Raw genomic sequence first — 27899 nt, 5'->3', positions numbered from 1 at the left:
CCAACCTCCAATAAACTCGACAGAAGAAGTAGTAGTAGTTAGCAAAGCGATGCTACAGGCCGTTCTTTTGGTTGGACGCTTTTTTCGATATGTGATATATCATTGAATATGGGCAAGCGAGACAATCGTGTGGTGAGCTTTTGCTGCTTTCACAAACTGTAAAATAATAAAAATGTTGGTATGGTTCTTTTATTTAGCTATCTTGCTGTAAATACAGAGCCAAATCTTAGCAACTAGCTAGCAAACGTTAGCCTGCGCTAGTTGGTCTTACTGTAGGCCTGAACTGTAAAGACGTCAACAAAATGCCTTTATATGAAAAATGCGAATTTTGGTTGCTGTCGGGACTTAAATGTGTGATTACTAGCCTTGCTCATGTTTGAGTTATTTTGGCCATAACAGTTAAATGTAAAATACATGAAATTGCCATGGATGACACAAAAAAGCAAATTACTTTCTATTGCAGTCCTCAAGGTTAAGTTTTTATTTTTTCCTCTTTCAGTGATCCTTGCTGATTTTTGTACGTTCCAGGTGTTGTCTATTTAATCTGGAGCAGCATAAAAGCTGTACGGACTCAACATGATGTGGCAAACCTCTAGCTAATTGGAAGAAAGCGAGTATAACCTAAGATGAGATTTTAAAACCACGTTTATTTAGAATTGCCAGATCCAGACGATTTTTTTTTTATAATTCACGTCACTTTTTTATTGATTCTCTGCAAATGAAACATACATTTGACCACTAGATGGCAATGTGGCGAAACGTTCCGAACGTTACACGAGATCAATTTTGTTTTTTTTTGTTCCCCCCCCCCCCCCAATCCATGGTTATTCATTTTCTCATACGTTCCGTTTTTACCATCGCCGTAAAGTCTGTTTGGTCGCAGATCTTTATATGGGCTCAACCATTTATTATTATTATTATTTTTTTATTTTTTTTTTGACAATCATTAAGCACATAATACAAATGGAGTAAAAAGATCACAGTTTTGACTGTTTCTATGTCAGTGATTGTAGACACTGACTTTTCCTTGTCTTCCCTGCTCTTTTGGTGCTCCAGTCCAATGCCCTTCTAGTTTTCCACATGTAATCCACTATTGTGGACAACCCTGTTGCTTGCTGACAGTGTAGGCAATCGATCATTGGCTATTTGTAAAATGCTCTGTTTGCTGTTTCAGGCTTACATTAACCCCATCGCTGCTGCTAGAGCCAGAGGACCGATACAGAACTCTGGACCAACCATACAAGATTATCTAAGCAGACCTCGACCAACATGGTGCGTACACAGCTGTCTCCCCATATATTAGTAGTGGAAGAAGTACTTGTATGTTTAAGGGAAAGTAGTAATACCTAAAGTCCTAACATTGTAAGTCCTAACATTGAAAATGTTAAAGTAAAAGTACAGAAGTATTAGCATCATGAGAAGGGGCACTCAGCAAGTGCAACATGTGTCATACATGTTTGACACAGATTCATGCAAATTCATTCTTTATCATTCAGCAATGCCATAATATGTACCTGTGTGGCTTTGATATTTGCTCTTTTCTGTCCAAAATTTGACCACTTTATTGTTGACTAACACACATTTGTTCCACTATGTTTAATTCATATTGTGTCCAGTCTTTGAGGTAAACAGTTAAGACCTTGAGTTTGACCTTTCATGGTCAAACATCATGAGATCCACAGAAAGAAAATGTTTGACTTTGTAATATTTTATAGTAACCACAGGTGTATATATTTAACCAGTACCTCAAAGTGGACATTCTAAACATCCCCTATGAAAATTGTGACCTGCATCCCTCTCCTCCCCCCAACACACATACACAAGATCAAATAATTTTGTACTTACCTGACCCTCAGTCAATCCACAAAATTTGCTCCAAATTGGATTTTGTTCTCAAACACACACATTCATTCATTCATTTATTTTCTATACACGTAGAGTAGAAATTAAATATACTTTTATGTATCAAAAGCAGTCATTATCCTCAAAGGCCCATTTCAGATTTTTCAATGTTGCACATTTACACCCCACCCCCACCCCCCACCAAAGGTCAGTAAGTCTAATTTATTTCCATATGTAGTTATGCCAAAAATAATAGAAAATGGCTTCATTTTAGTTTTTCCTCACCCAGTCAGATTTTCAGTGGGTCAACAATTTGCATGTGTCATAATGAATGCTTCTTTAAACTGTATTAAAGATTCCAGGAATTTATTAAACTATGCATCCATAATGACTATTTGGCATAATTTGCTGTATTTAAGGGTTTATCTGAACAACCAGTGCTTTGTTGTGATTAAAAGTGGTTTATATGTAGTGTGTGTATAATTTTAATTACAGCCTGCACTATGGGCATGTGCTTTCAAAACCTAATGTAGAGCCTTGTAGTGATATAAACACACTGTCCTTCATTTAGTCGGTGTTCATAGTGCTTTGAATTAAATTATTTACCGTTTATTTTGGAATGTCTGTTTTTAGAGGTAGAAAATAGGGATTTATTCCATTATCACTGGTAAACAATGTTAACTTGGTTGATTTATGAAGAGTTTTAACTTTTAGCTCATGATATTTTGAGTCCTTTATGAATATTCATTCATAAAGTTAAAACTGCAATTTAGCCTGCGTATGCCAACGTATAAAAAGTAAGCTGAATACACTGGCATATGTCTAATAAGTTGTGGGTAAGTATTGTGTAAGTTAAGAGCACGATGAAGCACGCTGGTATATGTCATCATACGATAAGGTTATTGAAAAATTTTGTGCGTGCGCAATATTTTTGATGCATGCCACCGTGTGGCTCATATGTCCCATATACACAGGCCATAAGTTGTATGCAATTGTTGACGCATGTTACTTTTAAGTTGATCACAAGTTGAAATATGTTGAGCTAATGTCTAGTGTACCTAAAACTTATTTCTAACCTATAATTAAGTTGCTTTGAACCTATGTGTAACTTGTATCAAACACATATTGACATGTAGACATATTTGACATGTTCCGGATGACCATAAAACTTACTGAATGTGTCAGCTACCATATATTGGTGTATTGGTAGCATTTTTAATATGTCTGCATACACTCAATAAATCATATTGTAACAGCTGCATAACTTGTTCAACATAGCGTTTTCACCACATTTTTCTTTCGTCAGCATACACTGGCATTATTTTAGCAGTATTTTTCTTCCCCACTCTCAAGTCTTATTGTGGCTGTTTATGGTCACACTGCACTGTTAAATCATTCAGTTATATACCATGTTTTCAGCCTGGTCTGGATACTTATGCTCTTCCAAGTTATGATAACTGTAGTCAGAAGGGAAGCATAGACTTGATTGGTTTTCTGTACGGCAGGAGTTGTATATTTACCAGTGGTTATGACTTGGTTTATCTGTTAATTTTTATTTTTTTAATTTTTTTTTTAGTTTTGCCGAGTTTGTATCACTTTCGTTTTCTTCTTGGTTTCATTTTCTAAATTGGTCCACAGGTGGTGCCGATGTCACAGCAGCATTGTGCAGTCTTTTGACTGAATGTGTTCTTGTCAATGGCAGTATCACAAGACAATATCTATTAAGTGATCATTGACATCCCTGGCATAAATTCCATCTTAAACACTAGATTTTTTTATTTTATTTTTTATTATTATTTCTTTTTAGAATTGTGTGTAATGTCATTACTGTGATTTGTATTCAACATGTTGCTGATTCTGTTACATTCTGGTCATGGAACGACGGGTCAGCTCTTTACCCTGTGTGGTGCCAGTGCAAAAAAAAAAAAAAGTACTCAAAGGATCCTGGTGACTACAGGCCAGCGGCACTGACATCCCGTCTCAAGACAACCCAAGAGAGGCTGTTCCTAGTCCATCTGCACCCCTGGTGAGACCATCTATGGACCTGCTGTTGCCTACCAGCCTGACATAGGAGTGGAAGATGCAGTCATCTATGTATCTGCTGTATAGGACTCTTTCCCACTTGGACAAACCCAGGAGCACAGTGACAGTCATGCTCTTTGACTTCTCCAGTGCTTTCAACACCATACCGCTCACACTCCTGACGGTCAAGCTGGAACATATGGATGTGGATCATCATCTGTAACACTGGATCCTGGATTACCTTTCAAATCGACTACAGTATGTTCGGACACAGGACTGCGTGTCTGACATAGTTGTCTGCAGCACGGGGACCACGCAGAGAACGGTACTGGCTTTGTTCCTTTTCACTGTACAGTGATTTCACACACAACTCACCCCAGTGCTACCTGCAGAAGTTCCCTGAGGATGAGAGGGAATACATAGAACTGATGCAGTATTTTGTAGACTAGTGTCTCCAGAACAAACTCCAGCTCAGTGCAGGAAAAACTAAAGAGGTGGTGGTGGATTTCTGCAGGAATAAACACTCCCCTTGAGCACCAGTGAACATCCTGTGAAAGGACATTGAGATGGTGTTGTCTTACGGATACCTGGGTGTTCACTTGAACAATAAACTGGATTGGTCAGACAATGCAGCTGCATTTTATAAGAACCGCAGCACCTACTGAGGTGACTCTGGTCTTTTGGAGTTCAGGGGGCACTCAAGAAGAGATTTTACTGTACTGTGGTGGCATCTGCCATTTTCCATTTTCTATGGTGTAGTTTGTTGGGGCAGCAGTATCTCTGTTGCAGACAGGAGGAGACTGGGCAAACTGATTATGAAGGCCAAGCTGTCATAGCTAAGCTGTCATCCATGTTGAGGAATGTGCACCAGCCAGTGCAGGAAACACTCAACACTGAACAGTTCCTTCAGTGACAGGTTGCTCTACCTGGTATGTGTTAAGGAGAGGCACTGTAGGCTCCTTCTTCCTGCCGCTGTCAGATTGCACAATTGTCAGTGTCCCAGTAGACTACACAGCACACTTGACCTGTCTTTCTGACTTTTTAAATTTAATTAATTACTATGTGCAATAATTGTGTTCTTGTATGTGCAATATTATATGAACTCATGGTCTTAATTGTGTCTGAAGCATGGTACTTCTTACCTCTTTTTATACAATCTGTTGTCACTTGCTGCTGCAACAATGCAAATTTCCACATTGTGGGACAGTAAAGGATTATCTTTATGCCCAACTAGTCTGCCAGTTTTGTGGACTTGGAAAAGTCGTGGGGTGTTTGCTGTAGGAGTATGGTGTGCCAGCATAGTTGTAAAACACGATTCTCTCTCTATACAACAAAAGCAGGAGTTGTCTGCATTTTACAGTGCATCCAGAAAGTATTCTCAGTACTTTAATTTCCACATTTTATGTTACAACCTTGACATTGAAATTATGAAAAATGAAATTATTTTTTCCCAAAAAAGTCTATGCACAATGCTCCATCATGACAATGTGATTTTTTTTTTTTTTTTTTGAGATTTTTCCAGATGTATTAAAAACAAACAAAGAAATCACATGTACATAAATATTCAGTCTTTGCCATGAAGCTCAAAATTGAGCTCAGGGTGCATCCTGTTTCCACTGACCATCCTTGAGATGTTTCTACAGCTTAATTGGAGTCCACCTGGTGTAAATTCAGTTGATTGAACATGATTTGGAAAGACACACACCTGTTTACATATAAGGTCCCACAGTTGACAGTGCATGTCAGAGCACAAACCAAGCATGAAGTCAAAGGAATTGTCTGCTGACCTCCAAGACAGGATTGTCTCGAGGCACAAATCTGTGAAAAGGTACAGAAACAGAAACAACATTTCTGCTGCTTTGAAGGTCCCAATGAGCACAGTGGCCTCCGTCATCCGTAAATAGGAGTTTGGATCCAGCAGGAGTCTTCCTACAGCTGGCCGCCTGTCTAATCTGATCGATCATGGGAGAAGGGCCTTAGTCAGAGAGGTGACCAAGTACCCAATGGTCACTCTGTCAAAGCTCCAGCACTCCTCTGTGGAGAGAGAAGAACCTTCCAGAAGGACAACCATCTCTGCAGCAATCCACCAATCAGGCCTGTATGGTAGAGTGGCCAGACAGAAGCCACTCCTTTAGTAAAAGACACATGACAGCCCACCTGGAGTTTGCCAAAAGGCACCTGAAGGACTCTCAGACCATGAGAAACAAAGTTCTCTGGTCTGATGAGACAAAGATTGAACTCTTTGGTGTGAATGCCAGGCATCATGTTTGGAGGAAACCAGGCACCATCCCTACAGTGAAGCATGGTGGTGTCAGCATCATGCTGTGGGGGTGTTTCTCAGCAGCAGAAACTGGGAGACTAGTCAGGATTGAGAGAAAGATCAGTGCAGCAATGTACAGGGACATCCTGGATGAAAACCTGCTCCAGAGCGCTCTTGACCTCAGACTGGGGCGACGTTTCATCTTTCAGCAGGACAATGACCCTTAACACACAGCCAAGATATCAAAGGAGTGGCTTCATGACAACTCTGTGAATGTCCTTGAGTGGTCCAGCCAGAGCCCAGACCTGAAGCTGATTGAACATACTGGAGAGATCTAAAAATGGCTGTGCACCAATGCTCCCCATCCAACCTGATGGAGCTTGAGAGGTGATGTAAAGAGGAATGAGCAAAACTGCACAAAGATAGGTGCATCAACAAAGTTTTGAGCAAAGGCTGTGAATACTTATGTACGTGTGATTTCTTAGGTTTTTTTTTTTTTTTAATAAATTTGCAAAAATAATAAAAAAAACTTTTAATGTCATTATGGGGTGTTGTGAGTAAAATTTTGAGGTGAAAAATGAATTTACTTTATTTTGGAATAGGGCTGTAACATGTAGAAATGTGTGAAGTGCTGTGCATACTTTCCAGGTGACTGTAAGTATTTCATCACCTGTTTCCAGTGTTGTCACCTGGACCTGGACAGGTGGTAGTAAATTAATGAATGTCCTGAGGTTGTCTATGTAACTATAAAAAGTAACATCTGTTTTATTCTGTCTTTACAAGGGAAGAGCTAAAAGAGCAGCTGGAGAAGAAGAAGAAAGGCTCCCGAGCCCTGGCTGACTTTGAAGACAAAATGAATGAAGTATGTTTGTCTTATGTAGACTGAGATATTTTATTTTTTACTTAAATATCACCAGCTTTCCTTAAGATCACTTTTGGGCTCAGCTAAAATGTCATGCTTGAGGTGTAGCTTGTTAATCTTCTGGTTGGTCACTGTCTTGTTTGTGTTGTTGTGTCCCATCCTATCAGAAATGGAAGAAAGAACTGGCTAAAAACCGAGAAAAATTGTTGGGTGCAAATGACAAGGAGAAGGACAAAAAGGCAACAGATAAGGATAAAAAGATGATGGACAAAGAAAAAGAGGAGAAGAAGGAGAAAAAAGAGGTAACGTGCTTCTTATCGGATGTTTATATCAAATCACATCTTTACATGTTCTTAATTTTTCCCCACTTTGCTTTTGCTCAATTTGTGTGTTTAGAAAAAGAAAAAGGAGAAGAAAAAGTCCAACAGGGTGAGCGAAGACCTCCAGTATTTTGATGGCCAGCTGTACCACAGTACTTCCTCACACACACACACACTGTTCTCTGAGCTGGTGTCATATTGGATTCTGTTAACTGCATTTGTGCCGCTTTTCAGTTCAACGAATTATCTCAAGTCTAACGAACCCTGCTTTCATTGTGTTTTGGTCAAGCATTCTTCATCTTCCTCCTCTTCATCGAGTTCTGATTCCTCCAGCAGCTCTTCTTCTGAATCCGAAGATGAAGTGAGTCATTACCAGACTTTAATCTGAGATACATATGTTTGTTTTGTAGGTTGAAAGAACACCTTTCCACTCCTCACCTCTTTTTTTTTTTTTATTAAGCAGCCCTGCAGATAGTTTCATTGTGTTCTTGTTTGCATGCACAGGACGAAAAGCAGAGCCTGAAGAAAAAACGAAAAAGAAAGAAGTCGTCAGCCAGGCGAGCGTCGGACAGCTCGGAAGCCGACTCTGATGAAGAATCAAAGGTTGTTTTTATAAAGCACATTTGGATTTTCAGCTCAGTAAACATTTCTAACTACACTTAGGTAGCTTTTGAGTCACAACAACTACAGATCTACTTGTTAAAAATGTTTTGTTAAATGCTAGCAGTCGAGTTTAATATTTGTTTTTTCTTCCAAGAAGAAAAAGAGAAAAATAAAGGAAGAAGTGGATAAAGATAAGGTAATTTCCTCTCATTTCAGCAGATTTTTTTTTTTTTTTTTTTTTTTTTACTTTTTTCATATTTTGCAGACATGTTGTTAAATATAAAGTGGCCAAATGCTTTTGTTCATTTTAAAGTGAATCAGACAGATTAGGTATTTTGTGTATTGTAGGTATTACGTGTACTGTAAATTTTGCAATCCCCAGGATGAAAAGAACCGTAGAAGAAAAAAGAGGGCTGAACGAAGTTATAAGACACATCATCAGATTCTTCTGAATCTGAAGGGGACAAGGCAGTAAGTATGTTGCTGTGGATGTGGCTACAGGTTTGAAACTCGTATCTCAAGTTGTTATGGCTGCAGGTATGAGATGGTTGCAGTGGTACTCAGTGTGGAGGTACAGCAGAACCCACTAAAAATTAAAGTATTTATAGTATATTGCAGTTATGGACGGGCGATGTGGACTCAAAAATCACGATTTTTCGTTGTGTTTTTGGTGATAATAGCTATGACGATATGAAAATACAACCCCAGTTACAATGAAGTTGGGATATTGTGTAAAATGTAAATAAAAGCAGAATACAATGATTTGCAAATCCTCTTCAACCTATATTTAATTGAATACACCACAAAGACGAGATATTTAATGTTAAGACTGAGAAACATTATTGTTTTTGTGCAGATATTTGCTCATTTTGAAATGGATGCCTGCAACAAGTTTCAAAAAAGCTGGGACAGTGGTATGTTTACCACTGTGTTACATCACCTTTCCTTCTAACAACACTCAATAAGCGTTTGGGAACTGAGGACATTAATTGTTGAAGCTTTGTGGGTGAAATTCTTTCCCATTCCTGCTTGATGTATGACTTCAGTTGTTCAACAGTCCAGGGTCTCCGTTGTTAATAATGCATCACACATTTTCAGTGGGGGAAAGGTCTGGACTGCAGGAAGGCCAGTCTAGTACCCGCACTCTTTTACTACGAAGCTACACTGTTGTAACGTGTTGCTCCAAAACCTGGATGTACCTTTCAGCATCGATGGTGCCATCACAGATGTGTAAATTGCCCATGTCGTGGGCACTAACACACCCCCATATTATGACAGATGCTGGCTTTTGAACTTTGCACACGTAACAATCTGGATGGTCTTTTTCCTCTTTTGTCTGGAGGACACGACGTCCATGATTTCCAAAAACAATTTGAAATGTGGACTCATCAGTCCACAGCACGCTTTAACGCTTTGCATCTGTCCATTTCAAATGCGGTTGGGCCCAGAGAAGGTGGCGGCGTTTCTGAATGTTGTTGATGTATGGCTTTCACCTTACATGGTAGAGTTTTAACTTGCACTTGTAGATGTAGCGACGAACTGTGTTAACTGACAGTGGTTTTCTGAAGTGTTCCTGAGCCCACAGAGTAAGATCCTTTATACAATGATGTTGGTTTTTAATGCAGTGCCGCCGGAGGGATAGAAGGTCACGGGCATTCAGTGTTGGTTTTCGGTCTTGCCGCTTACGTGTAGAAAGTTCTCCAGATTCTGAATCTTCTGATTATATTATCGACTATAGATGATGGACTCCCTAAATTCCTTGTAACTGAATGTTGAGCAACATTGTTCTTAAACTGTTGGACTATTTTTTTCCACACAGTTGTTCACAAAGTGACGACCCTCACCCCATTTTTGCTTGTGAGCGGCTGAGCCTTTTGGGGATGCTCCTTTTATACCCAATCATGAAACTCACCTGTTTCCAATTAACCTGTTTACCTGTGGAATGTTCCAAACAGGTGTTCTTTGAGCATTCATCAACTTTCCCAGTCTTTTGTTGCCCCTGTCCCAGCTTCTTGAAATGTGGTGCAGGCATACATTTCAAAATGAGCAAATATTTGCACAACAAAAAAAAAGTATCAGTTTGAACATTAAATATTTCGTCTTTGTGGTGTATTCAATTGAATATAGGTTGAAGAGGATTTGCAAATCATTGTATTGTTTTTATTTACATTTCACACAACGTCCCAACTTCATTGGAATTAGGGTTGTATTTCCATTCATCAGATGCGTGTTTCCATTGTTGAAATTCTTCGGGGGGGGGGGGGGGGGGGGGGGAGTTGTGTGCCTTTAAAGGACTACACTTTCAAAGTGTGCAGCTGAAGGAAAAAATATTACTACGAAAAGTAGGGTTTTACATGCTGTGCACACAACGTATAGTCAGTTCCCATGGTTTCATTTGTTCATGAGTACGTTAAATAATTTTTTTCAGCACATATGAAGTATTTATGTGCGTAGCCACAAAAATACACAACAGCTTCTCTCCTGTCTCTCCATTTAGAGTGCGCACATTCAACTTTGCACTGCCCCCAAATGACTCAAATGTCGTGACTTTTATTGAAATTGATCAAATAAATAGTATCTTTTGTGCACAATGTACTATTTTTTGCTCTGTGAATTGTAGCAAATATTGTTCAGTTGTGAACGCAGCCTGTTAAACACCCTCGTGCTCTGCTTCAGTGATGTTCCAGAGGCTGCAGAGTGCATCTTTGCAACATTGATTTCCTCAAAAGGCACATTGATATATCTGCTGTACGCCCTGTTGATGAACACATCAAACCTCTGGTTGAATCCAATAAGAATCAGCCCAATAAAGGTATTTTTTGATTAGTCTGTTAAACTTGATTCACTGACAAAGTGTGCACTTCCTCTCGCTTTGTCTGCGAGGTGGAGCGAGCAGCCAGGAGATCAACACACAACGCTGTGTACACACTGCTTCACTTTAAATATACAATAAATCTTTTAGTTTATCAACGGTACACAGCTGTCCCTCTGTTTGATAGCGCGGACTTGCAGAGCTGATAACAGCGATTAAGAACAGGCACTACAAAATTAAATCACACCAAGAGCAGTTAGTAGGTAGATGGAAGCCACTCCTTAAGCCCCTTTCACACCGGGGCTGCTTCCAGTTGCTCCCTGTGGCGTCATGATGACACAGGAATTCTGCGTCAGGTGCGCGCAACGGGGCGGAGAGGAGGTGAGAACGCAGCCTGCAGGTTCTCTGTACAGAGAAGTCAGAGTGCACAGTTTGGCTGCAGACAGACTGTGCACTCTGACTTCTCTTCTATTTTATATATGTTCTTGTGCTGAGCTGCAGGTCTGCGCTCTGAGTTCTGTTATAATTTATCTTTCCTCCTTTGACCGCGAGATGCGCGCGCACACGTGTGAATGAACCATCTGTGAGCAAATGTGGAGTTCTACTTGATTTTGACATGTCCTGTCTCTGGCAATCAGTCTGTGAGCAGGACTTATGTCCTTTTTTGTCCTTTTTTAAACACAGTGGTGAGAGTTTGAGGGGAGAACAAGGAACTAATGCCTGCAGCCAGACAGTTTTTTTTTTTTTTTTCCCATTCTTTATTGTTCACATGTGCGTGTGTGAACGAATCGTCAGTGAGTGGACTGGAGATGTCTGGACTTTTTACTGGATGTCTCTGGCAATCAGCCTGTGAGCAGGACTTTTATGGATTTTATTTGAAGTAGACCTGCATTGAAATAAATGCAGTCAGATCTTTGGACCAAAAAATGACTTATATTTACACATAAGATCCTTCTGAATGTGGTAAAGTAAATCTGCAAGCCCAGATCTGTCATTCAACGGAGAAATCTTCGTTTAAAAATGACAAATTTACAGCTAAAATTTAGCCCTCCGCAAAACTGTCATCACATCCGGGACGCTACCAAGACGTCACAGAGAAGACCCTATCCCAGCATGCATTGCGCGCGCCAACTGTAATTTGTGGATTTACGTCAGTTTGCATCTGCACCTTTTTCTTGTCTTATACGGAAGGATCTACTTTTTTTAAAACTTCATATTGTCTTGCGGCACGTTTGATGAGTACACATTTATTTGTGCTTGAAAATTATTTTGGGGGACACTTTCATACGCCCGTTTGATTGAGTGGTATCACATTGAAAATCTACTGTCTTTCGCCTCCGGTGTTACCGTCGCGGGGTACGGAGGCGGGACCTGCAAAGAATTCAAGTCATTAAAAAGATATAAACCTCTCTCAGCGGCCATGGAGCTCTGTGGCTCCGATTACCAAGACGTGCGGCGCTGCGGATTTTGCCGCAAGAAGTCTGTCCTTGCAAGCAACAGGTGTCACCGGCCGCTTCGCGTTAAAACAGCGAGCGTAGTCTCTGGACTTGTGCCAAGTTGGCTGCACCTCCATTCAGTAGACAGAGGTGGTGCCGGCTGCACAGCAGACACGGGGGCGATGTGAGTGGCCCGCTGCGGCATTTACCGAGCCTGCAGACTCAGTAAGCACATCGGAGGCAGAGAGCGAGGCATCGGGGAAGAACGTCGCCTGCTGTTGATGTCGCCGCTGAGCATGCAGAGCTGTATCTCACATTCATTGCTGCTTACTTTTGGATGTTGAAACCAGGATGTGTATAACAGTAACATTGCTAACAGATAAAATCAATTTCAACACGGGATCGGACTGAAGGCGCGAGCGCTCCGTCTTCTGCCGGACGTCACTGCAATGTCCCGGATGTACAAACAGTTTTTGCTGAGGGCCAAATTTTAGCTGCAAATTTGTCATTTTTAAACAAAGATTTCTCCGCTGAATTACAAATTTGGGCTTGCAGATTTACTTTACTGCATTCATAAGGGTCTTATAAATACATATCAGCTATTTCTTTCTGAGATCTGACCACATTTATTTCAATGCAGGTCTACTTTAAACACATTTCTGAGAGAAGCTGCTGCTTCACAGTGCCTCTCTTCACCAGACAGCTCCACACAGAGAGGAGCAGCAGCTGCAATCAGCATTTTTTTTTTTTTTCCTGTGGTCTTTTTTTTTTTTAGCGTGTAGTTTTTACTGCATTGTGTACACGGTATAAAAACAATCCTGCGTGATTTATACTGCGGGAACGATGGAACACAGCAGAAATCATAAATTGGCGTCGGGTAACGTCGTCTTGTGAGGATGTGGCTTCCAGTCACGCTGAGTACCGTCCTGTTGCTCTGACTTGCAGTGAAACCACTTAATTCTGCGTCGAGCAGAGGGCGCAAAAAAAAGTTTAATTTTTGTTTGCGCCCCTCGCGCTGTTGTGTCTCCGCAACGAGTTGCTTCCATGTGGCGTCGTCATAACAACACATGACGCAACTGGGAGCAGCCCCGGTGTGAAAGGGGCTTTAGTAAAAGGCACATGGCAGCCCATATGGAGTTTGCCAAAAACGCACCTGAAGGACTTTCAGACCACGAGAAACAAAATTCAATGGTCTGATGTCAAAATTAAAAAAAAAAAACAACTTTTTGCATGTTGTCATTATGTGGTGTTGTGAGTAGAATTTTGATGGGAAAAATGAATTTATTGCATTTTGGAATAAGGCTGTAACATAAAATGTGGAAATAGTGAAGCGTTGTGAATACTTTCCAGATGCACCTTATTTAATTAAACAGGGGCAGGAATAAATTTTGTCAGCAGTGTTCATATTACAATTACATCTACTCTGCACATTTCAACTCGGGTTCTGTCTTAGTTTTCTGGTGTCCAGTTTATCAGCAGACAGTAAAACAATGAAAAAAAAATAAGGAAGAGGTCACATGAGAAACTTGGGATTGTTTTGAATTGCACATCTAATAGTTGCAGAGGTTTGTAAAAAAAAATAAGGAAGAGGTCACATGAGAAACTTGGGATTGTTTTGAATTGCACATCTAATAGTTGCAGAGGTTTGTGTGAACTTAGTTGGTGTGCGTGTGCGCGCGTGTGTAAGGATACTCAAACGTTTGTGGCTGACTACTTCCTTTGTGCTACAGTCTCATTTCTTATTTGTCTGTTCTCATAGGCTGAAGTCAAGAAGAGAAAGAGAAGTAGTGAGGAAAAAGAGAAATTCGCAGTGCGTATCTGACAGGAGTTGATCACAGAAAGTGATCACATACAAATGTTTTAGTTTGGTCTATTTGTAGTTGTAGAAGTGATTTTTATTTCAGTGTCTATGGTGCATGAGCATTAATGTTGTGGGTACTTTAGTTGCAGAGAGTACATGGAAAAAATTGTACCTGGGGGGTGGGGAAGGGGAAAAGAGATCTGCCAGCTTCATGAAGTTTAATTCAATCATGTAAAGCTTGAAATTTAGCACCACAAAAAAATTGTGATGGCTAAAGAAAATCTAGAGTAGTGTTCAGAATAATAGTAGTGCTATGTGACTAAAAAGATTTATCCAGGTTTTGAGTATATTTCTTATTGTTACATGGGAAACAAGGTACCAGTAGATTCTCACAAATCCAACAAGACCAAGCATTCATGATATGCACACTCTTAAGGCTATGAAATTGGGCTATTAGTAAAAAAAAAAAAAAAAAAAAAAAAGTAGAAAAGGGGGTGTTCACAGTAATAGTAGCATCTGCTGTTGACGCTACAAACTCAAAACTATTATGTTCAAACTGCTTTTTTAGCAATCCTGTGAATCACTAAACTAGTATTTAGTTGTATAACCACAGTTTATCATGATTTCTTCACATCTGCGAGGCATTAATTTTGTTGGTTTGGAACCAAGATTTTGCTTGTTTACTAGTGTGCTTGGGGTCATTGTCTTGTTGAAACACCCATTTCAAGGGCATGTCCTCTTCAGCATAAGGCAACATGACCTCTTCAAGTATTTTGACATATCCAAACTGATCCATGATACCTGGTATGCGATATATAGGCCCAACACCATAGTAGGAGAAACATGCCCATATCATGATGCTTGCACCACCATGCTTCACTGTCTTCACTGTGAACTGTGGCTTGAATTCAGAGTTTGGGGGTCGTCTCACAAACTGTCTGCGGCCCTTGGACCCAAAAAGAACAATTTTACTCTCATCAGTCCACAAAATATTCCTCCATTTCTCTTTAGGCCAGTTGATGTCTTCTTTGGCAAATTGTAATGTCTTTTATTTAACAGAGGGACTTTGCGGGGGATTCTTGCAAATAAATTAGCTTCACACAGGCGTCTTCTAACTGTTACAGCACTTACAGGTAACTCCAGACTGTCTTTGATCATCCTGGAGCTGATCAGTGGGTGAGCCTTTGCCATTCTGGTTATTCTTCTATCCATTTTGATGGTTGTTTTCCGTTTCCTTCCATGCGGCTCTGTTTTTTTTTTTTTTTTTGTCCATCATTGTAAATGAACAGCCTATAATTTTTTGCACCTGCATATAAGTTTTCCCCTGTCCAATCAACTTTTTAATCAAATTATGCTGTTCTTCTGAACAATGTCTTGAACGTCCCATTTTCCTCAGGTTTTCAAAGAGAAAAGCATGTTCAACAGGTGCTGGCTTCATCCTTACATAGGGGACACCTGATTCACACCTGTTTGTTCCACAAAATTGACAAACTCACTGACTGAATGCCACACTACTATTATTGTGAACACCCCCTTTTCTGCTTCTTTTTTTTTTTTTTTAACTTATATCCCAATTTCATAGCCTTAAGAGTGTGCATATCATGAATGATTGGTCTTGTTGGATTTGTGAGAATCTACTGAAACTACTGGTACCTTGTTTCCCATGTAACAATAAGAAATATACTCAAAACCTGGATTAATCTTTTTAGTCACATAGCACTACTATTATTCTACTATTATTTTGTTTAATCTAATAAAAATAATCAAAACACTGAAAAATTGGTGTATGCGTTCCTCTCATGTAGGCTGATACTAAAAGCCCCTGTGTATCCTTGAGCTTTTACATCATGTGGTTATATCTTATACAACCCCTGGCAAAAATTATGGAATCACCGGCCTCGGAGGATGTTCATTCAGTTGTTTAATTTTGTAGAAAAAAAGCAGATCACAGACATGACACAAAACTAAAGTCATTTCAAATGGCAACTTTCTGGCTTTAAGAAACACTATAAGAAATCAGGAAAAAAAATTGTGGCAGTCGGTAACGGTTACTTTTTTAGACCAAGCAGAAGGGAAAAAAATATGGAATCACTCAATTCTGAGGAAAAAATTATGGAATCATGAAAAACAAAAGAACGCTCCAACACATTACTAGTATATTGTTGCACCACCTCTGGCTTTTATAACAGCTTGCAGTCTCTGAGGCATGGACTTAATGAGTGACAAACAGTACTCTTCATCAGTCTGGCTCCAATTTTCTCTGATTGCTGTTGCCAGATCAGCTTTGCAGGTTGGAGCCTTGTCATGGACCATTTTCTTCAATTTCCACCAAAGATTTTCAATTGGATTAAGATCCGGACTATTTGCAGGCCATGACTTTGACCCTATGTGTCTTTTTGCAAGGAATGTTTTCACAGTTTTTGCTCTATGGCAAGATGCATTATCATCTTGAAAAATGATTTCATCATCCCAAAACATCCTTTCAGTTGATGGGATAAGAAAAGTGTACAAAATATCAATGTAAATTTGTGCATTTATTGATGATGTAATGACATCTATCTCCCCAGTGCCTTTACCTGACATGCAGCCCCATATCATCAATGACTGTGGAAATTTACATGTTCTCTTCAGGCAGTCATCTTTATAAATCTCATTGGAACGGCACCAAACAAAAGTTCCAGCATCATCACCTTGCCCAATGCAGATTCGAGATTCATCACTGAATATGACTTTCATCCAGTCATCCACAGTCCACAATTGCTTTACCTTAGCCCATTGTAACCTTGTTTTTTTCTGTTTAGGTGTTAATGATGGCTTTCGTTTAGCTTTTCTGTATGTAAATCCCATTTCCTTTAGGCGGTTTCTTACAGTTCGGTCACAGATGTTGACTCCAGTTTCCTCCCATTCGTTCCTAATTTGTTTTGTTGTGCATTTTCGATTTTTGAGACATATTGCTTTAAGTTTTCTGTCTTGACGCTTTGATGTCTTCCTTGGTCTACCAGTATGTTTGTCTTTAACAACCTTCCCGTGTTGTTTGTATTTGGTCCAGAGTTTAGACGCAGCTGACTGTGAACAACAAATATCTTTTGCAACATTGCGTGATGATTTACCCTCTTTTAAGAGTTTGATAATCCTCTCCTTTGTTTCAATTGACATCTCTCTTGTTGGAGCCATGATTCATGTCAGTCCACTTGGTGCAACAGCTCTCTAAGGTGTAATCACTCCTTTTTAGATGCAGACTAACGAGCAGATCTGATTTGATGCAGGTGTTAGTTTTGGGGATGGAAATTTACAGGGTCATTCCATAATTTATTCCTCAGAATTGAGTGATTCCATATTTTTTCCCTCTGCTTGGTCTAAAAAAGTAACCGTTACTGACTGCCACAATTATTTTTCCTGATTTCTTATAGTGTTTCTTAAAGCCAGAAAGTTGCCATTTGAAATGGCTTTAGTTTTGTGTCATGTCTGTGATCTGCTTTTTTCTACAAAATTAAACAACTGAATGAACATCCTCCGAGGCCGGTGATTCCATAATTATTGCCAGGGGTTGTATATACAAGGATTAAAGGTCTCTGTCAATTGGGCTGCCAAAAGGCTGTATGATAGGGCCAGACAGTAATGCTTGGCCACTCAACACTGGCAAGTAAACAGTACTGTCAGACTTGTTTCACACCCCTCACTTGCCCGACATAGCAAATTCATTTACAGCCACATTTAGAATGAAATCTGGTGAAAAATCAACGTATTTCAGTGATGTTCCTGCAGTAGCAGATTGTCTGACTGTTTTCGGATAAATAAACCCGTTTGTCTAATCGTGCACGTTCCTTCTCACTCGTCTCTGTGTGGTGACTGAGTGAATAGACACACACACAGCTCACTTTCTCTCTCTCCCTGTGAAGCAAGTGCAGCTGCATTTGGTGTCAAATTTCAGAGCAAAGTTGAACAAAGAGAAAAAATCTGAAAAGCAGAGCAGTGATTAAAATAATAAATCCTCCAGTGTCTGTTACTGCTCTTACATTTTAACAAATTAACAGTTTATTTTATATTAAAGGTCTTTTCCTTCTGCATTCTGTGTTGGAGGCGTGGCTAAAACTGGCTGCTTCTGTACAGAGGTGGGGCAGGAGGCAGGGGGGCGTAAGAGGAGGTGTGGGGGATATATGTTACGTATCAAAATAATGAAATATGACAATTGCATTGTATTTACCTCAAACTATCATAAGTTGTGACTCTTACGATGGCGTTTCAGACTGTTTGGTCACCCACTCACTTAATGCAACCTGATTATTCTTTGAGCATCCTGAAAATGGTTGTCAACAATTTAATAAAATAAGAATGAAACTGTTAAATTCCAAGTGTTGATTTGGTTCAGGTGTATTGGCTCAGTAATGACCATCTAGACCATTAGACCATCACCTCAGGGGAGGTGATGGTCTAGTGGTTAAGCTGTTGGGCTTGAGACCAGAGGATCCTTAGTTCAAATCCCAACCTGACCGGAAAATCGCTAAGGACCCTTGGGCAAGGTCCTTAATTCCCTAGTTGCTCCCGGTGTGTAGTGAGCGCCTTATGTTGCAGCATCCTCACATCGGGGTGAATGTGAGGCATTATTGTAAAGCGCTTTGAGCGTCTGATGCAGATGGAAAAGCATGATATAAATGCAGTCCATTTACCATTTTAATGTCTGTTCAATTGAAGCTGTTTTATTCTCACTGATACATGATAAAGCAGCACTGAAATGCAATTTTAAAATTCTTTTACCTGATATCATCTACTATCTCATTGTTTTGAATCGACATAGTGACGAATGACAGATTTATTCCACTATTGTACATCATTTCAAGTAAGTTTAACTGAATGTTGTTCAATCAGTTTACATGCATTGCTGTGCAGTTTCAAATTTTGCATAATTTTGTTCTCGCTGTGGCTTGACATCTGTCATGAATGGAAAATTATAATGGAAATGAATAGTTATTTCCTGCTACCACGCCTCCTTACTCTATGTAAATATAATACAAAAATTTTTGTGAGCAAATATGGACATCTTGATCTTTTCCTTAAAATTGTGCTCAAAATGCACCATTTGGTACCTCATTTTCAAAAAATCTTCCTAGGTGAGGCCCCCCAGACCCCCACCTGTGGGTGGATATCCCCCCTCCCACACCTTCCCCAGTATTGGCACTTACAGTCCAGTTGTTTCAGATTTTTTTTTTTGGCCTCTTACATGTCTGGAACGAGAAAACAGGTCATTTTTATTTTATTTATTTATTTATATTATTGTTTGCCAGTGATTTTATTTTTTATTAGCCTGTTCTAAACACGGCCTTTCACACAGTGGATGCATAGGATATTTGTCTATGTGTAGAAACCTCAGGAAGGTCAGAATGGTGTAAGTTGAGTCAGACCTTAGGGGGAAGTTGAGCCATGTCCTGCAGAACTAACTGCTTTGATTAAAAAGGGAAAGTACATTGAATTATTGACCAGTTAAACACAATGCATTGAAGTAAGAAAAATGTTTGGAGGTGGACTTTCATTACCAAGTACAAAGTATTCAATATTTATTTTTCTCTTTTACAAGCACATGAGAAATGCGTAACTACAAGCGAAAGACCAACTGAGGGCAAACTCCCCGTTCTGTCGCTAACGGACAGAATGCAAGGGCAGCTAAGGACTTTGTCTTAGTTGCCACAATCTGACTGTTGGTGTTTCTGGGTGTATTTTGACATTTGTGTTTGTGACTCACCAGAGGGAGTTTTTCTTTATACTGTTGCCTGTGGGCTTGTTTGGGGGGGGCTGGTAAGGTTAGACCTTAATTGTTTGAAGCACCTTGAGGCAGCGTTGTCGTGATTTGACATTTGATTTGATTTCATGATTTGACACTATATAAATTAAACGAATTAAAGCGAAATGGGGCAGCTGAATTGACTTTTATTACCACAGTTGACAATCTTGACTTTTCTATTTGATTATAACTGATTATTATAATTATGCATAGAATGTAATCATTTTATTAAATGTTGTTCAATATTTTTCTGGCAGAACACTGGTATCGTATTTCAATTATCATTATTCAGTGCCAGTGATCAGCTTACCCCTGTGTGGCTCAACGTACCCCCCCACCCCACCCCAAGGCATGGTGAGTTGAGCCATTTGACATTAGTTTTTTCAAAGTCATGTGACTTTGATTTTGGGGATAGAAAGCTAGTTCTAGCTTCAAAATGTTTTCCAAGGGTCAGATTTGAAGGTAAGATAGTCATGTCTGCAAACATCCTTCAGTCCTGATGTGCCGCGATCAAAAGCAGGCTCCACTTGTAAAAACCTGTATTACAATCCAGGTTTGGAGTTCTGAACTTTGGGTCTTGAGTTCATAAAGTGTGAAGGTTGGATAAAACTTGTTTTATAGGTTATGATTTGCACTTTAGCTTTGGTGGACTTGTTGCTGATGAAGTCGCATTCATCAGACTGAGCAAAATCCTCATCAGCCAGGTTCAGTCTCTGATTCACCACTTTTTAAAATCATCTGATATCTATGAAAAATTGTCCTGATAGTGACAGAGTTTTAAAAAACGAACAAACAAAAACTACACAAATCTGTGACATATTTCCAACATGGAGTCATGGCATCAGAATGCCACATCTATTTCATTTTGAAGCTTTACTTTATGAAAAAAATCAAACAAGTTAATAATGAAATTCTCTCCACTGTTTCTTCACTCAAACATGATTGTCCACAATGGTGAGCTCATGATGTCATAAAGGGGAAAGTTTGAGGATACATGGAGACTTTCAGTATGTTGATGAGGATTACATCTTTATTTTAGTAATCTTGTCCAACCTTGACAAAAAGATTCAGTTTTACTGTCTTTAGTCCATGAGTGTAAGATGGTGTCTGTCACTTGTGATGTGAAATGTCTTCCTTTACAGGACAAATCAAAGAAGAAGAGGAAAAAGAAGCATAAGAAGCACGGCAGAAAAAAGAAAAAGAGGGCACCATCTCATTCAGGCTCGGAATTCGAATAGGAATCCCAAGCTTCTCATCTTGACAGTTCAGTCTTTTTTTTTTTTTTATTATTATTTTGTTTGACTACCAGACACTTCTCCCAACTGGCTTTGATCATCACACTTGAAGAGGAAGCCCATAGACTTGTTCTGATGGACTTTAGTGAGAGAAGCAATATGGAGGGAAGCATCCATTACTCTCAGCTGGTAACTGCAGATGAAATTTCACCACTGCGCTTTTGTAGATTCATCCCAAATCTACAGGAACGAAACAGATTTCCCACTAGATTTCAGTTCAATTGACGCTTGTGTTTACCTTCAGTATGCTGATCCTGTTGGCGCTGCACTCGCCCACATTATCCCTACAGCTTAGCGTTGTTATGCTAGTGCCCGTGTCATGCATGTAAACCCAATGGCCTGCCGCGCCGGCGTCATACTGGAGTTGGACTTGTGATGAGAAATGTGAGCTACACCGTCTTGCTTCTACAATGAATCATTGTTCAGTTAAACACACTGCGGTGTAAATGTATAAATAGTTTGAATTCATGAATAAAGTGTTGTTTTAGCCTTTAGTGGTGTTACCTCTATGGTCTGTTATGACATTTCTGCATCTTACATGTATGTAAATTGCATACGGGTACTGCAGTGTGCATTGTGAGAGTGTGGTGGGAAACTGAGAATGTTGAGATTTTTGTGTGGCTCAGAATGTAACTGCTATTTCATAAATAAGGAAGGTACCAGTAAGGATCAGTTGCTTGCTCAGCTTTTACTTCCATAAAACGTAGTGCAATCAGCAGCAATGTAATAAATTTCTGTCAAGTTTTTATCCCCCGCTGGCTGAAAACCAGAAGGGCGGATGATGTTGTAACAATTTCTGTCCATTTGTCCTTCCCAAAAAACAGTATAGGCATTCTGAAATCAGCTTCTTACAATTTTAGGAAGAATTTTGTGAAACGGTACAAGTCCTTGTTATAGGTTGATAATACAACCCTAATTCCAATGAAGTTGGGAAATTGTGTAAAATGTAAATAAAAACAATACAATGATTTGCAAATCCTCTTCAACCTATATTCAATTGAATACACCACAAAGATGAGAGATTTAAAGTTCAAAATGATAAACTGTTTTTTGTAAATATTTGCTCATTTTGAAATGGATCCCTGCAACACGTTTCAAAAAAAGTTGGGACAGTGGTACGTTTACAGCTGTGTTACATCACCTTTCCTTCTAACGACACTAGCTTTGTAGGTGAAATTCTTTCCCATTCTTGCATGATGTACGACTTCAGTTGTTCAACAGTCCGGGGTCTCTGTTGTCGTATCTTGCGCTTAATAATGCGCCACACATTTTCAGTGGGTGACAGGTCTGGAATGCAGGCAGACCAGTCTAGTACTCGCACTCTTTTACTACGAAGCCACGCTGTTGTAACGTGCAGAATGTGGCTTGGTATTGTCTTGCTGAAATAAGCAGGGACGTCCCTGAATAAGACGTTGCTTGGATGGCAGCATGTTACTCCAAAACCTGGATGTACCTTTTGAGCATTGATGGTGCCATCACAGATGTGTAAGTTGTCCATGCCATGGGCACTAACACACCCCCATACCATTACAGATGCTGGCTTTTGAACTTTGCACTGGTAACAATCTGGATGGTCTTTGTCCTCTTTTGTCTGGAGGACACAATGTCCATGATTTCCAAAAACAATTTGAAATGTGGACTTATCAGACCACAGCACCCTTTTCCACTTTGTGTCTGTCCATTTCAAATGACCCAGAGAAGGTGGCAGTGTTTCTGGATGTTGTTAATGTATGGCTTTCGCTTTGCATGGTAGAGTTTTAACTTGCACTTGTAGATGTAGCGACGAACTGTGTTAACTGACCATGGTTTTCTGAAGTGTTCCTGAGCCCACGGAGTAAGATCCTTTACACAATGATGTTGGCTTTTAATGCAGTGCCGCCTGAGGAATCGAAGGACACGGGCATTCGGTGCTGGTTTTCAGCCTTGCCGCTTACGTATAGAAAGTTATCCAGATTTTCTGAATCTTCTGATTATATTATGGACTGTAGATGATGGAATCCCTAAATTCCCTGCAATTGAACGTTGAGAAACATTGTTCTTAAACTGTTGGACTATTGTTTTTTTTCATGCAGTTGTTCACAAAGTGGTGATCCTCGCCCATCTTTGCCTGTGAATGTGATTAATTGAAGTCCACCTGGGGTAAATTCAGTTCATTGAACATGACTTGGAAAGACATACCTGTTTACATATAAGGTCCCACAGTTGACAGTGCATGTCAGAGCACAAACCAATCATGAATCAAAGGAATTGTCTGTAGACCTCTGAGACAGGATTGTCTTGAAGCACAAATCTGAGGCAGGGTACAGAAACATTTCTGCTGTTTTGAAGGTCCCAAAGAGCACAGTGGCCTCCATCATCCGTAAATGGAAGACGTTCAGATCCATGAGGACTCTTCCTTGAGCTAGCCGCCCCTCTAAACTGATCGATTGGGGGAGAAGGGCCTAAGTCAGGGAGTAGACCAAGAACCTGATGGTCACTTTGTCAGAGCTCCAGCATTTCTCTGTGGAGAGAGCAGAATCTTCCAGAAGGACAACTAGTGGAGCAGATAAGTATGATTTTTGGCCAGAATTGTTCACATGGTTATGCAAACATAAGATTTGGCACGATTGTTCTACATAAATCAGTGTTTGAGAGAAAGTGCTGTATGGCCACTTGAAAACCCAATATGTCAGCCAGGTTGGGGTCAATGAAGAATTACACGGGTCAAAATTTAAAAATGCTGCTCCATTCATGTTGAAAGCTATACCACCTTATGTGTCTGATCACAAAGATTTCAAAAAGGTATAGTTTGGGCTACCTATGAATGTTATGGGGTAAAAACAGCAAGAATGGTAAGAAAGGTAGGTTTCAGTTTGTACAGGGGTCAAAAGTTAAAGTTCCTCCAATTTTTGTTAAATGTGATACAAATTATTGGTTAATAGGGTTTTAAAAAGTAATAGTTTGCACCATGTGTCATGCTCAGTTGTTACGTTACAGGGTAACACTTCACGTCATAGAATCCAATGTACGTCAAATTGTTTGACATTTACTCTGTAAACCAGGGGTAGGCAACCTGTTCCAGAAAGAGCCATGAGGGTGCAGGTTTTCTTTGCAGCCACTGACTCCACCAGGTGATTTCACTGATTAACTGATTCCATCTGCTCAAAGTGATATTAATCAGTAAAATCACCTGGTGGAGTCAGCGGCTGCAAAGAAAACCTGCACCCTCATGGCTCTTTCTGGAACAGGTTGCCTACCCCTGCTGTAAACCAAGCATTCGACACAGTCAAAATTATTACATTTATTAATCCTATTATTTCAACCAATAATTGGCACCACTTCTTACCAAAATTGGCGCAACTTTAACTTTTGACTCTAGTGCACCATATTTTGACTACCAAAAAACCAGGACACTCAACCCGGCAATGAGATACTCGAAGTTTACTCAAAGATGCCTTATCATTTCAATATATTTAAAGTATGCTTCCTCTGTATTGATAGAAAATTGTTATATTACAAAATGTTATGTATAATGAAAGACACAAATTCAGATGAGTTTCTCAGAGAAACCAGGACATGTCCTGGGAAAACAGGACATTTGGTCACTCCACCATAACTCCATAACATTCAGTCATAGATAGCCCAAACTATACCTTTTTGGAATCGTTGTGATCAGGCACATAATGTGGTATAGCTTTCAATATGACTGGAGCATTTTTAAATTTTGACCCGTGTAATTCTTCATTGACCCCTACCTGGCTGTCATACTGGATTTTCAAGTGGCTGGCACGTTTTTCTCAAACGCTAATTTATGAAGAACATTCATACCAAATCTGATGCTTGCATAACCATGTGAAGGATTGTTTATTGATCACTAAGCCATTTCTGCAGCAATCCACCAATAAGGCTTGTATAGTAAATAGGCCAAACAGAAGCCATTCCTTAGCACAAGGCACATGGCAACCCACCTGGAGTTTGCCAAAAGGCACCTGAAGGACTCGGACCATGAGAAAGACAAATTCTCTGGTCTGATGAGAAAAACATTGAACTCTTTGGTGTGAATGCCAGATGTCATGTTTGGAGGAAACCAGGCACCATCCCTACAGTGAAGCATGGTGGTGGCAGCATCATGCTGGGGAACTGGGAGACTAGTCAGGATTGAGGGAAAGATGAATGCAGCAATGTACAGAGACATCCTGGATGAAAACCTGCTCCAGAGCGCGCTCGACCTCAGACTGGGGTGACGGTTCATCTTTCAGCAGGGCAATGACCCTATACACACCTTCAAGATATCAAATGAGCGGCTTCAGGACAACTCTGTAAATGTCCTTGAGTGGCCCAGCCAGAGCCCAGACCTGAATCTGATTGAACATCTCTGGAGAGATCTGAAAATGGCTGTGCACTGATGCTCCCCATCCAACCTGTTGGAGCTTGAGGGGTGCTGCAAAGAGGAATGGACAAAACTACCCAAAGATAGGTGCACCAGGTTTATGGCATCATCTTCAAAAAGACTTGAGGCTGTAATGCATGAACAAAGTACTGAGCAAAGGTTGGGAATATTTATGCACATATGATTTTTTTTTGTTGTTGTTTTTTTTTTTTTTTTAAGAAATTTGAAAAATTTCCCTTAAAAAAAATGTCATTATGGGGTGTTGTGAGTAGAATTTTGAGGGGGGAAAAAATTAATTTACTCCATTTTGTAATAAGGCTGTAACATAAAATGTGGAAAAAGTGAAGCGCTGTGAATACTTTGGGGATGCACGGTGCCTTGAAGCATTATCAGAATGTAGCAAGCGCTTGTACCAAAGCAGCATTTACCAGCTGGGAATATTGTGCTGTCTGAGTACTCCTTATACATGAACTTTCTAATAAGCTTGAAGACCAAGAATTACAATGATATTGCCAAGGTTCAATACTGTACTCAGTCCTGTGTGTCTGCTAACAAGATAACTTTAAAATAAATTAATCATTAAACTTCGGCAATATTATCTGGGCAGAAATAGTGAGAAGACAAGGGGGGTGGTGTGTAAAACCCAAACATTTTCTGCTGTATCTGCTGCCCTTAGGGCTAGAAAGGTGACCTAAAGTTTATATTGATCAGCAAAACATTTGTGATTGATTGGTAATATGAACTATCAAACATGGATGTATCCCACTGTACAGAGCTTTCAGGGTTTGCATCAGCCATCTGATGCCTTTCAGTAAGATAGGTGCCATGTTGTGTGTTGGGGGGGGGGGCGTGGCTGGATGTTTTGGTGTTCTTTTCTTTTCTTTGCTCTCCAGGTGGCATGAGGGCTGATTTGTCTGTGAAGAAGGTGCTGGCTGAAGAGTCTTCACCCTCATCAACATCATGGAAAGCACCTGTGCTTGGTGCTCACGTGCAACCTGGACGACTTGCAGCTGAAGCAGATAATTGGATGGCGTTCTGCATTTAAGTCATGTGTGATTCAAGCAGAACTGCCGGGAACTCGACCTTGTGACGTTCGTTTGTGAGACGCTGAGGACCGCGCCTGGGTTTTGACACATCGAGCCCGTGAAGCAGGGAGGGGTGAGGACACATGCTGTCAGCACACACGAAAGGTAATTAAGTGTTTAAGTACTTGTTGATAGTAACTTGGTGTTTTGTTACACAGTGTACTGGAATTGTAAAGAGAATTGCGTAGTTTGCTTCTCACTGCTGTGGCGTGAAGGATAAGTGATCCTCCACTTGTTGTGAGAGGCTGCTCATTTGCATAAAGTCAAAGAAAGGACACTGACCTGAGTGTGTTGCTGGCAGCGTGTGTTTATTGGAAGATATAGTTGTATCTGTTGATTTACCTCACCGTCTCTTTGCTTCACAGAGAATCAGTTTGTCGTGTCCACCTGGGGGGTGTTTGGCGGTGGTAGGAAGTCCAGGAGCGCCGGCTTTAATCCTTGCGGGCGCTGGAGAGCGAGCCACGAATCACTCCACCAGAGGGACGTTGGTTTTTTATGTTTTTACACTTTTAAACACAGGTGTATAATAAATAGTTTTTGTTTGGAACCGTTTTCTGGTTATTTTTAGCGCTGGGTCCTGTCTGACGCAGGTTCGCTCCTCAATCCGCGTCGACACATAACATGCCATCCAGGTAGGTCCAGAAGCCTGCATACAAAAACAACACATGATGCAGTCAACGAAGTAGTACCTTCATGTCAAGACGTCTCCAGTGCATTTATACTCAACCATTTGTTGGATTCTAGCTTTGGATGCGAGGTCTGTTAGAAAAGTATCAGACCTTTTTATTTTTTGCAAAAACTATATGGATTTGAATCATGTGTGATTGCATCAGCCAAGCTTGAACCTTCGTGTGCATGCATGAGTTTTTTTCACGCCTGTCGGTTGCATCATTCGCCTGAGAGCACGCTTTGAGTGAGCACTGGTCCTCCCCCCTCGTCGGATTTTCATTGTGAGGAAAATGTCTGAACGGCTGGCGCAGCGCTGCATCAATTTTTTCCAGAAACTGTGAGACAGCCAGGTGGACACCATTCGGAAAATTCAGATGGCTTTCAGAGATGATTTTATGGGCATCACAGAGATTAAGGAGTGGTACAGCCGGTTTAAAGACGGTGCACAATGGTGGAGGGCGCGCTGCGCTCCGAGCGGCGATCGACAGGGTGAAACGACCAGATCATTTCCAAACTGAATGCTGTGTTGATCCGGGACGTCGTCTGATTACCAGAGAAATGGCAGAAAAGGTGGACATAGCACTTTCCTGGCACATTCCACTGTTAAAGGAGATTTTGTCATGAAAACAGGAGCAGAGGAATTCGCCACGGAGCCGCTAATGGCTCGGAATGAAAGCACCTCTGTGTTGGTCTCACAGGACATGTTGTGGCATGCCCAGCTCTTCGACAATTTATCGGATACTCACT

At 40.3% G+C, this 27899-nt stretch overlaps 1 protein-coding gene across 1 annotated transcript; it reads left to right on the top strand.

The window, feature by feature from the left end:
- The first annotated feature begins 12 nt into the window (after window positions 1-12).
- On the top strand, window positions 13-21535 carry fam133b (family with sequence similarity 133 member B). Its single transcript, XM_034160895.1, is given in 12 exon segments — window positions 13-132; window positions 1175-1272; window positions 6908-6986; window positions 7154-7288; window positions 7383-7415; window positions 7596-7667; window positions 7811-7909; window positions 8064-8105; window positions 8292-8337; window positions 8340-8380; window positions 13917-13967; window positions 20877-21535. Coding segments are annotated over 12 exon segments (816 nt in total). The 5' UTR covers window positions 13-108; the 3' UTR covers window positions 20973-21535.
- Window positions 21536-27899: the final 6364 nt, after the last annotated feature.

Source organism: Thalassophryne amazonica, chromosome 20, assembly GCF_902500255.1.
Source record: "Thalassophryne amazonica chromosome 20, fThaAma1.1, whole genome shotgun sequence".
Lineage (NCBI taxonomy): Eukaryota > Metazoa > Chordata > Actinopteri > Batrachoidiformes > Batrachoididae > Thalassophryne > Thalassophryne amazonica.
The sequence above is the reverse complement of the archived record's forward strand: the minus strand, read 5'-3'. Positions and strand labels throughout refer to the sequence as shown.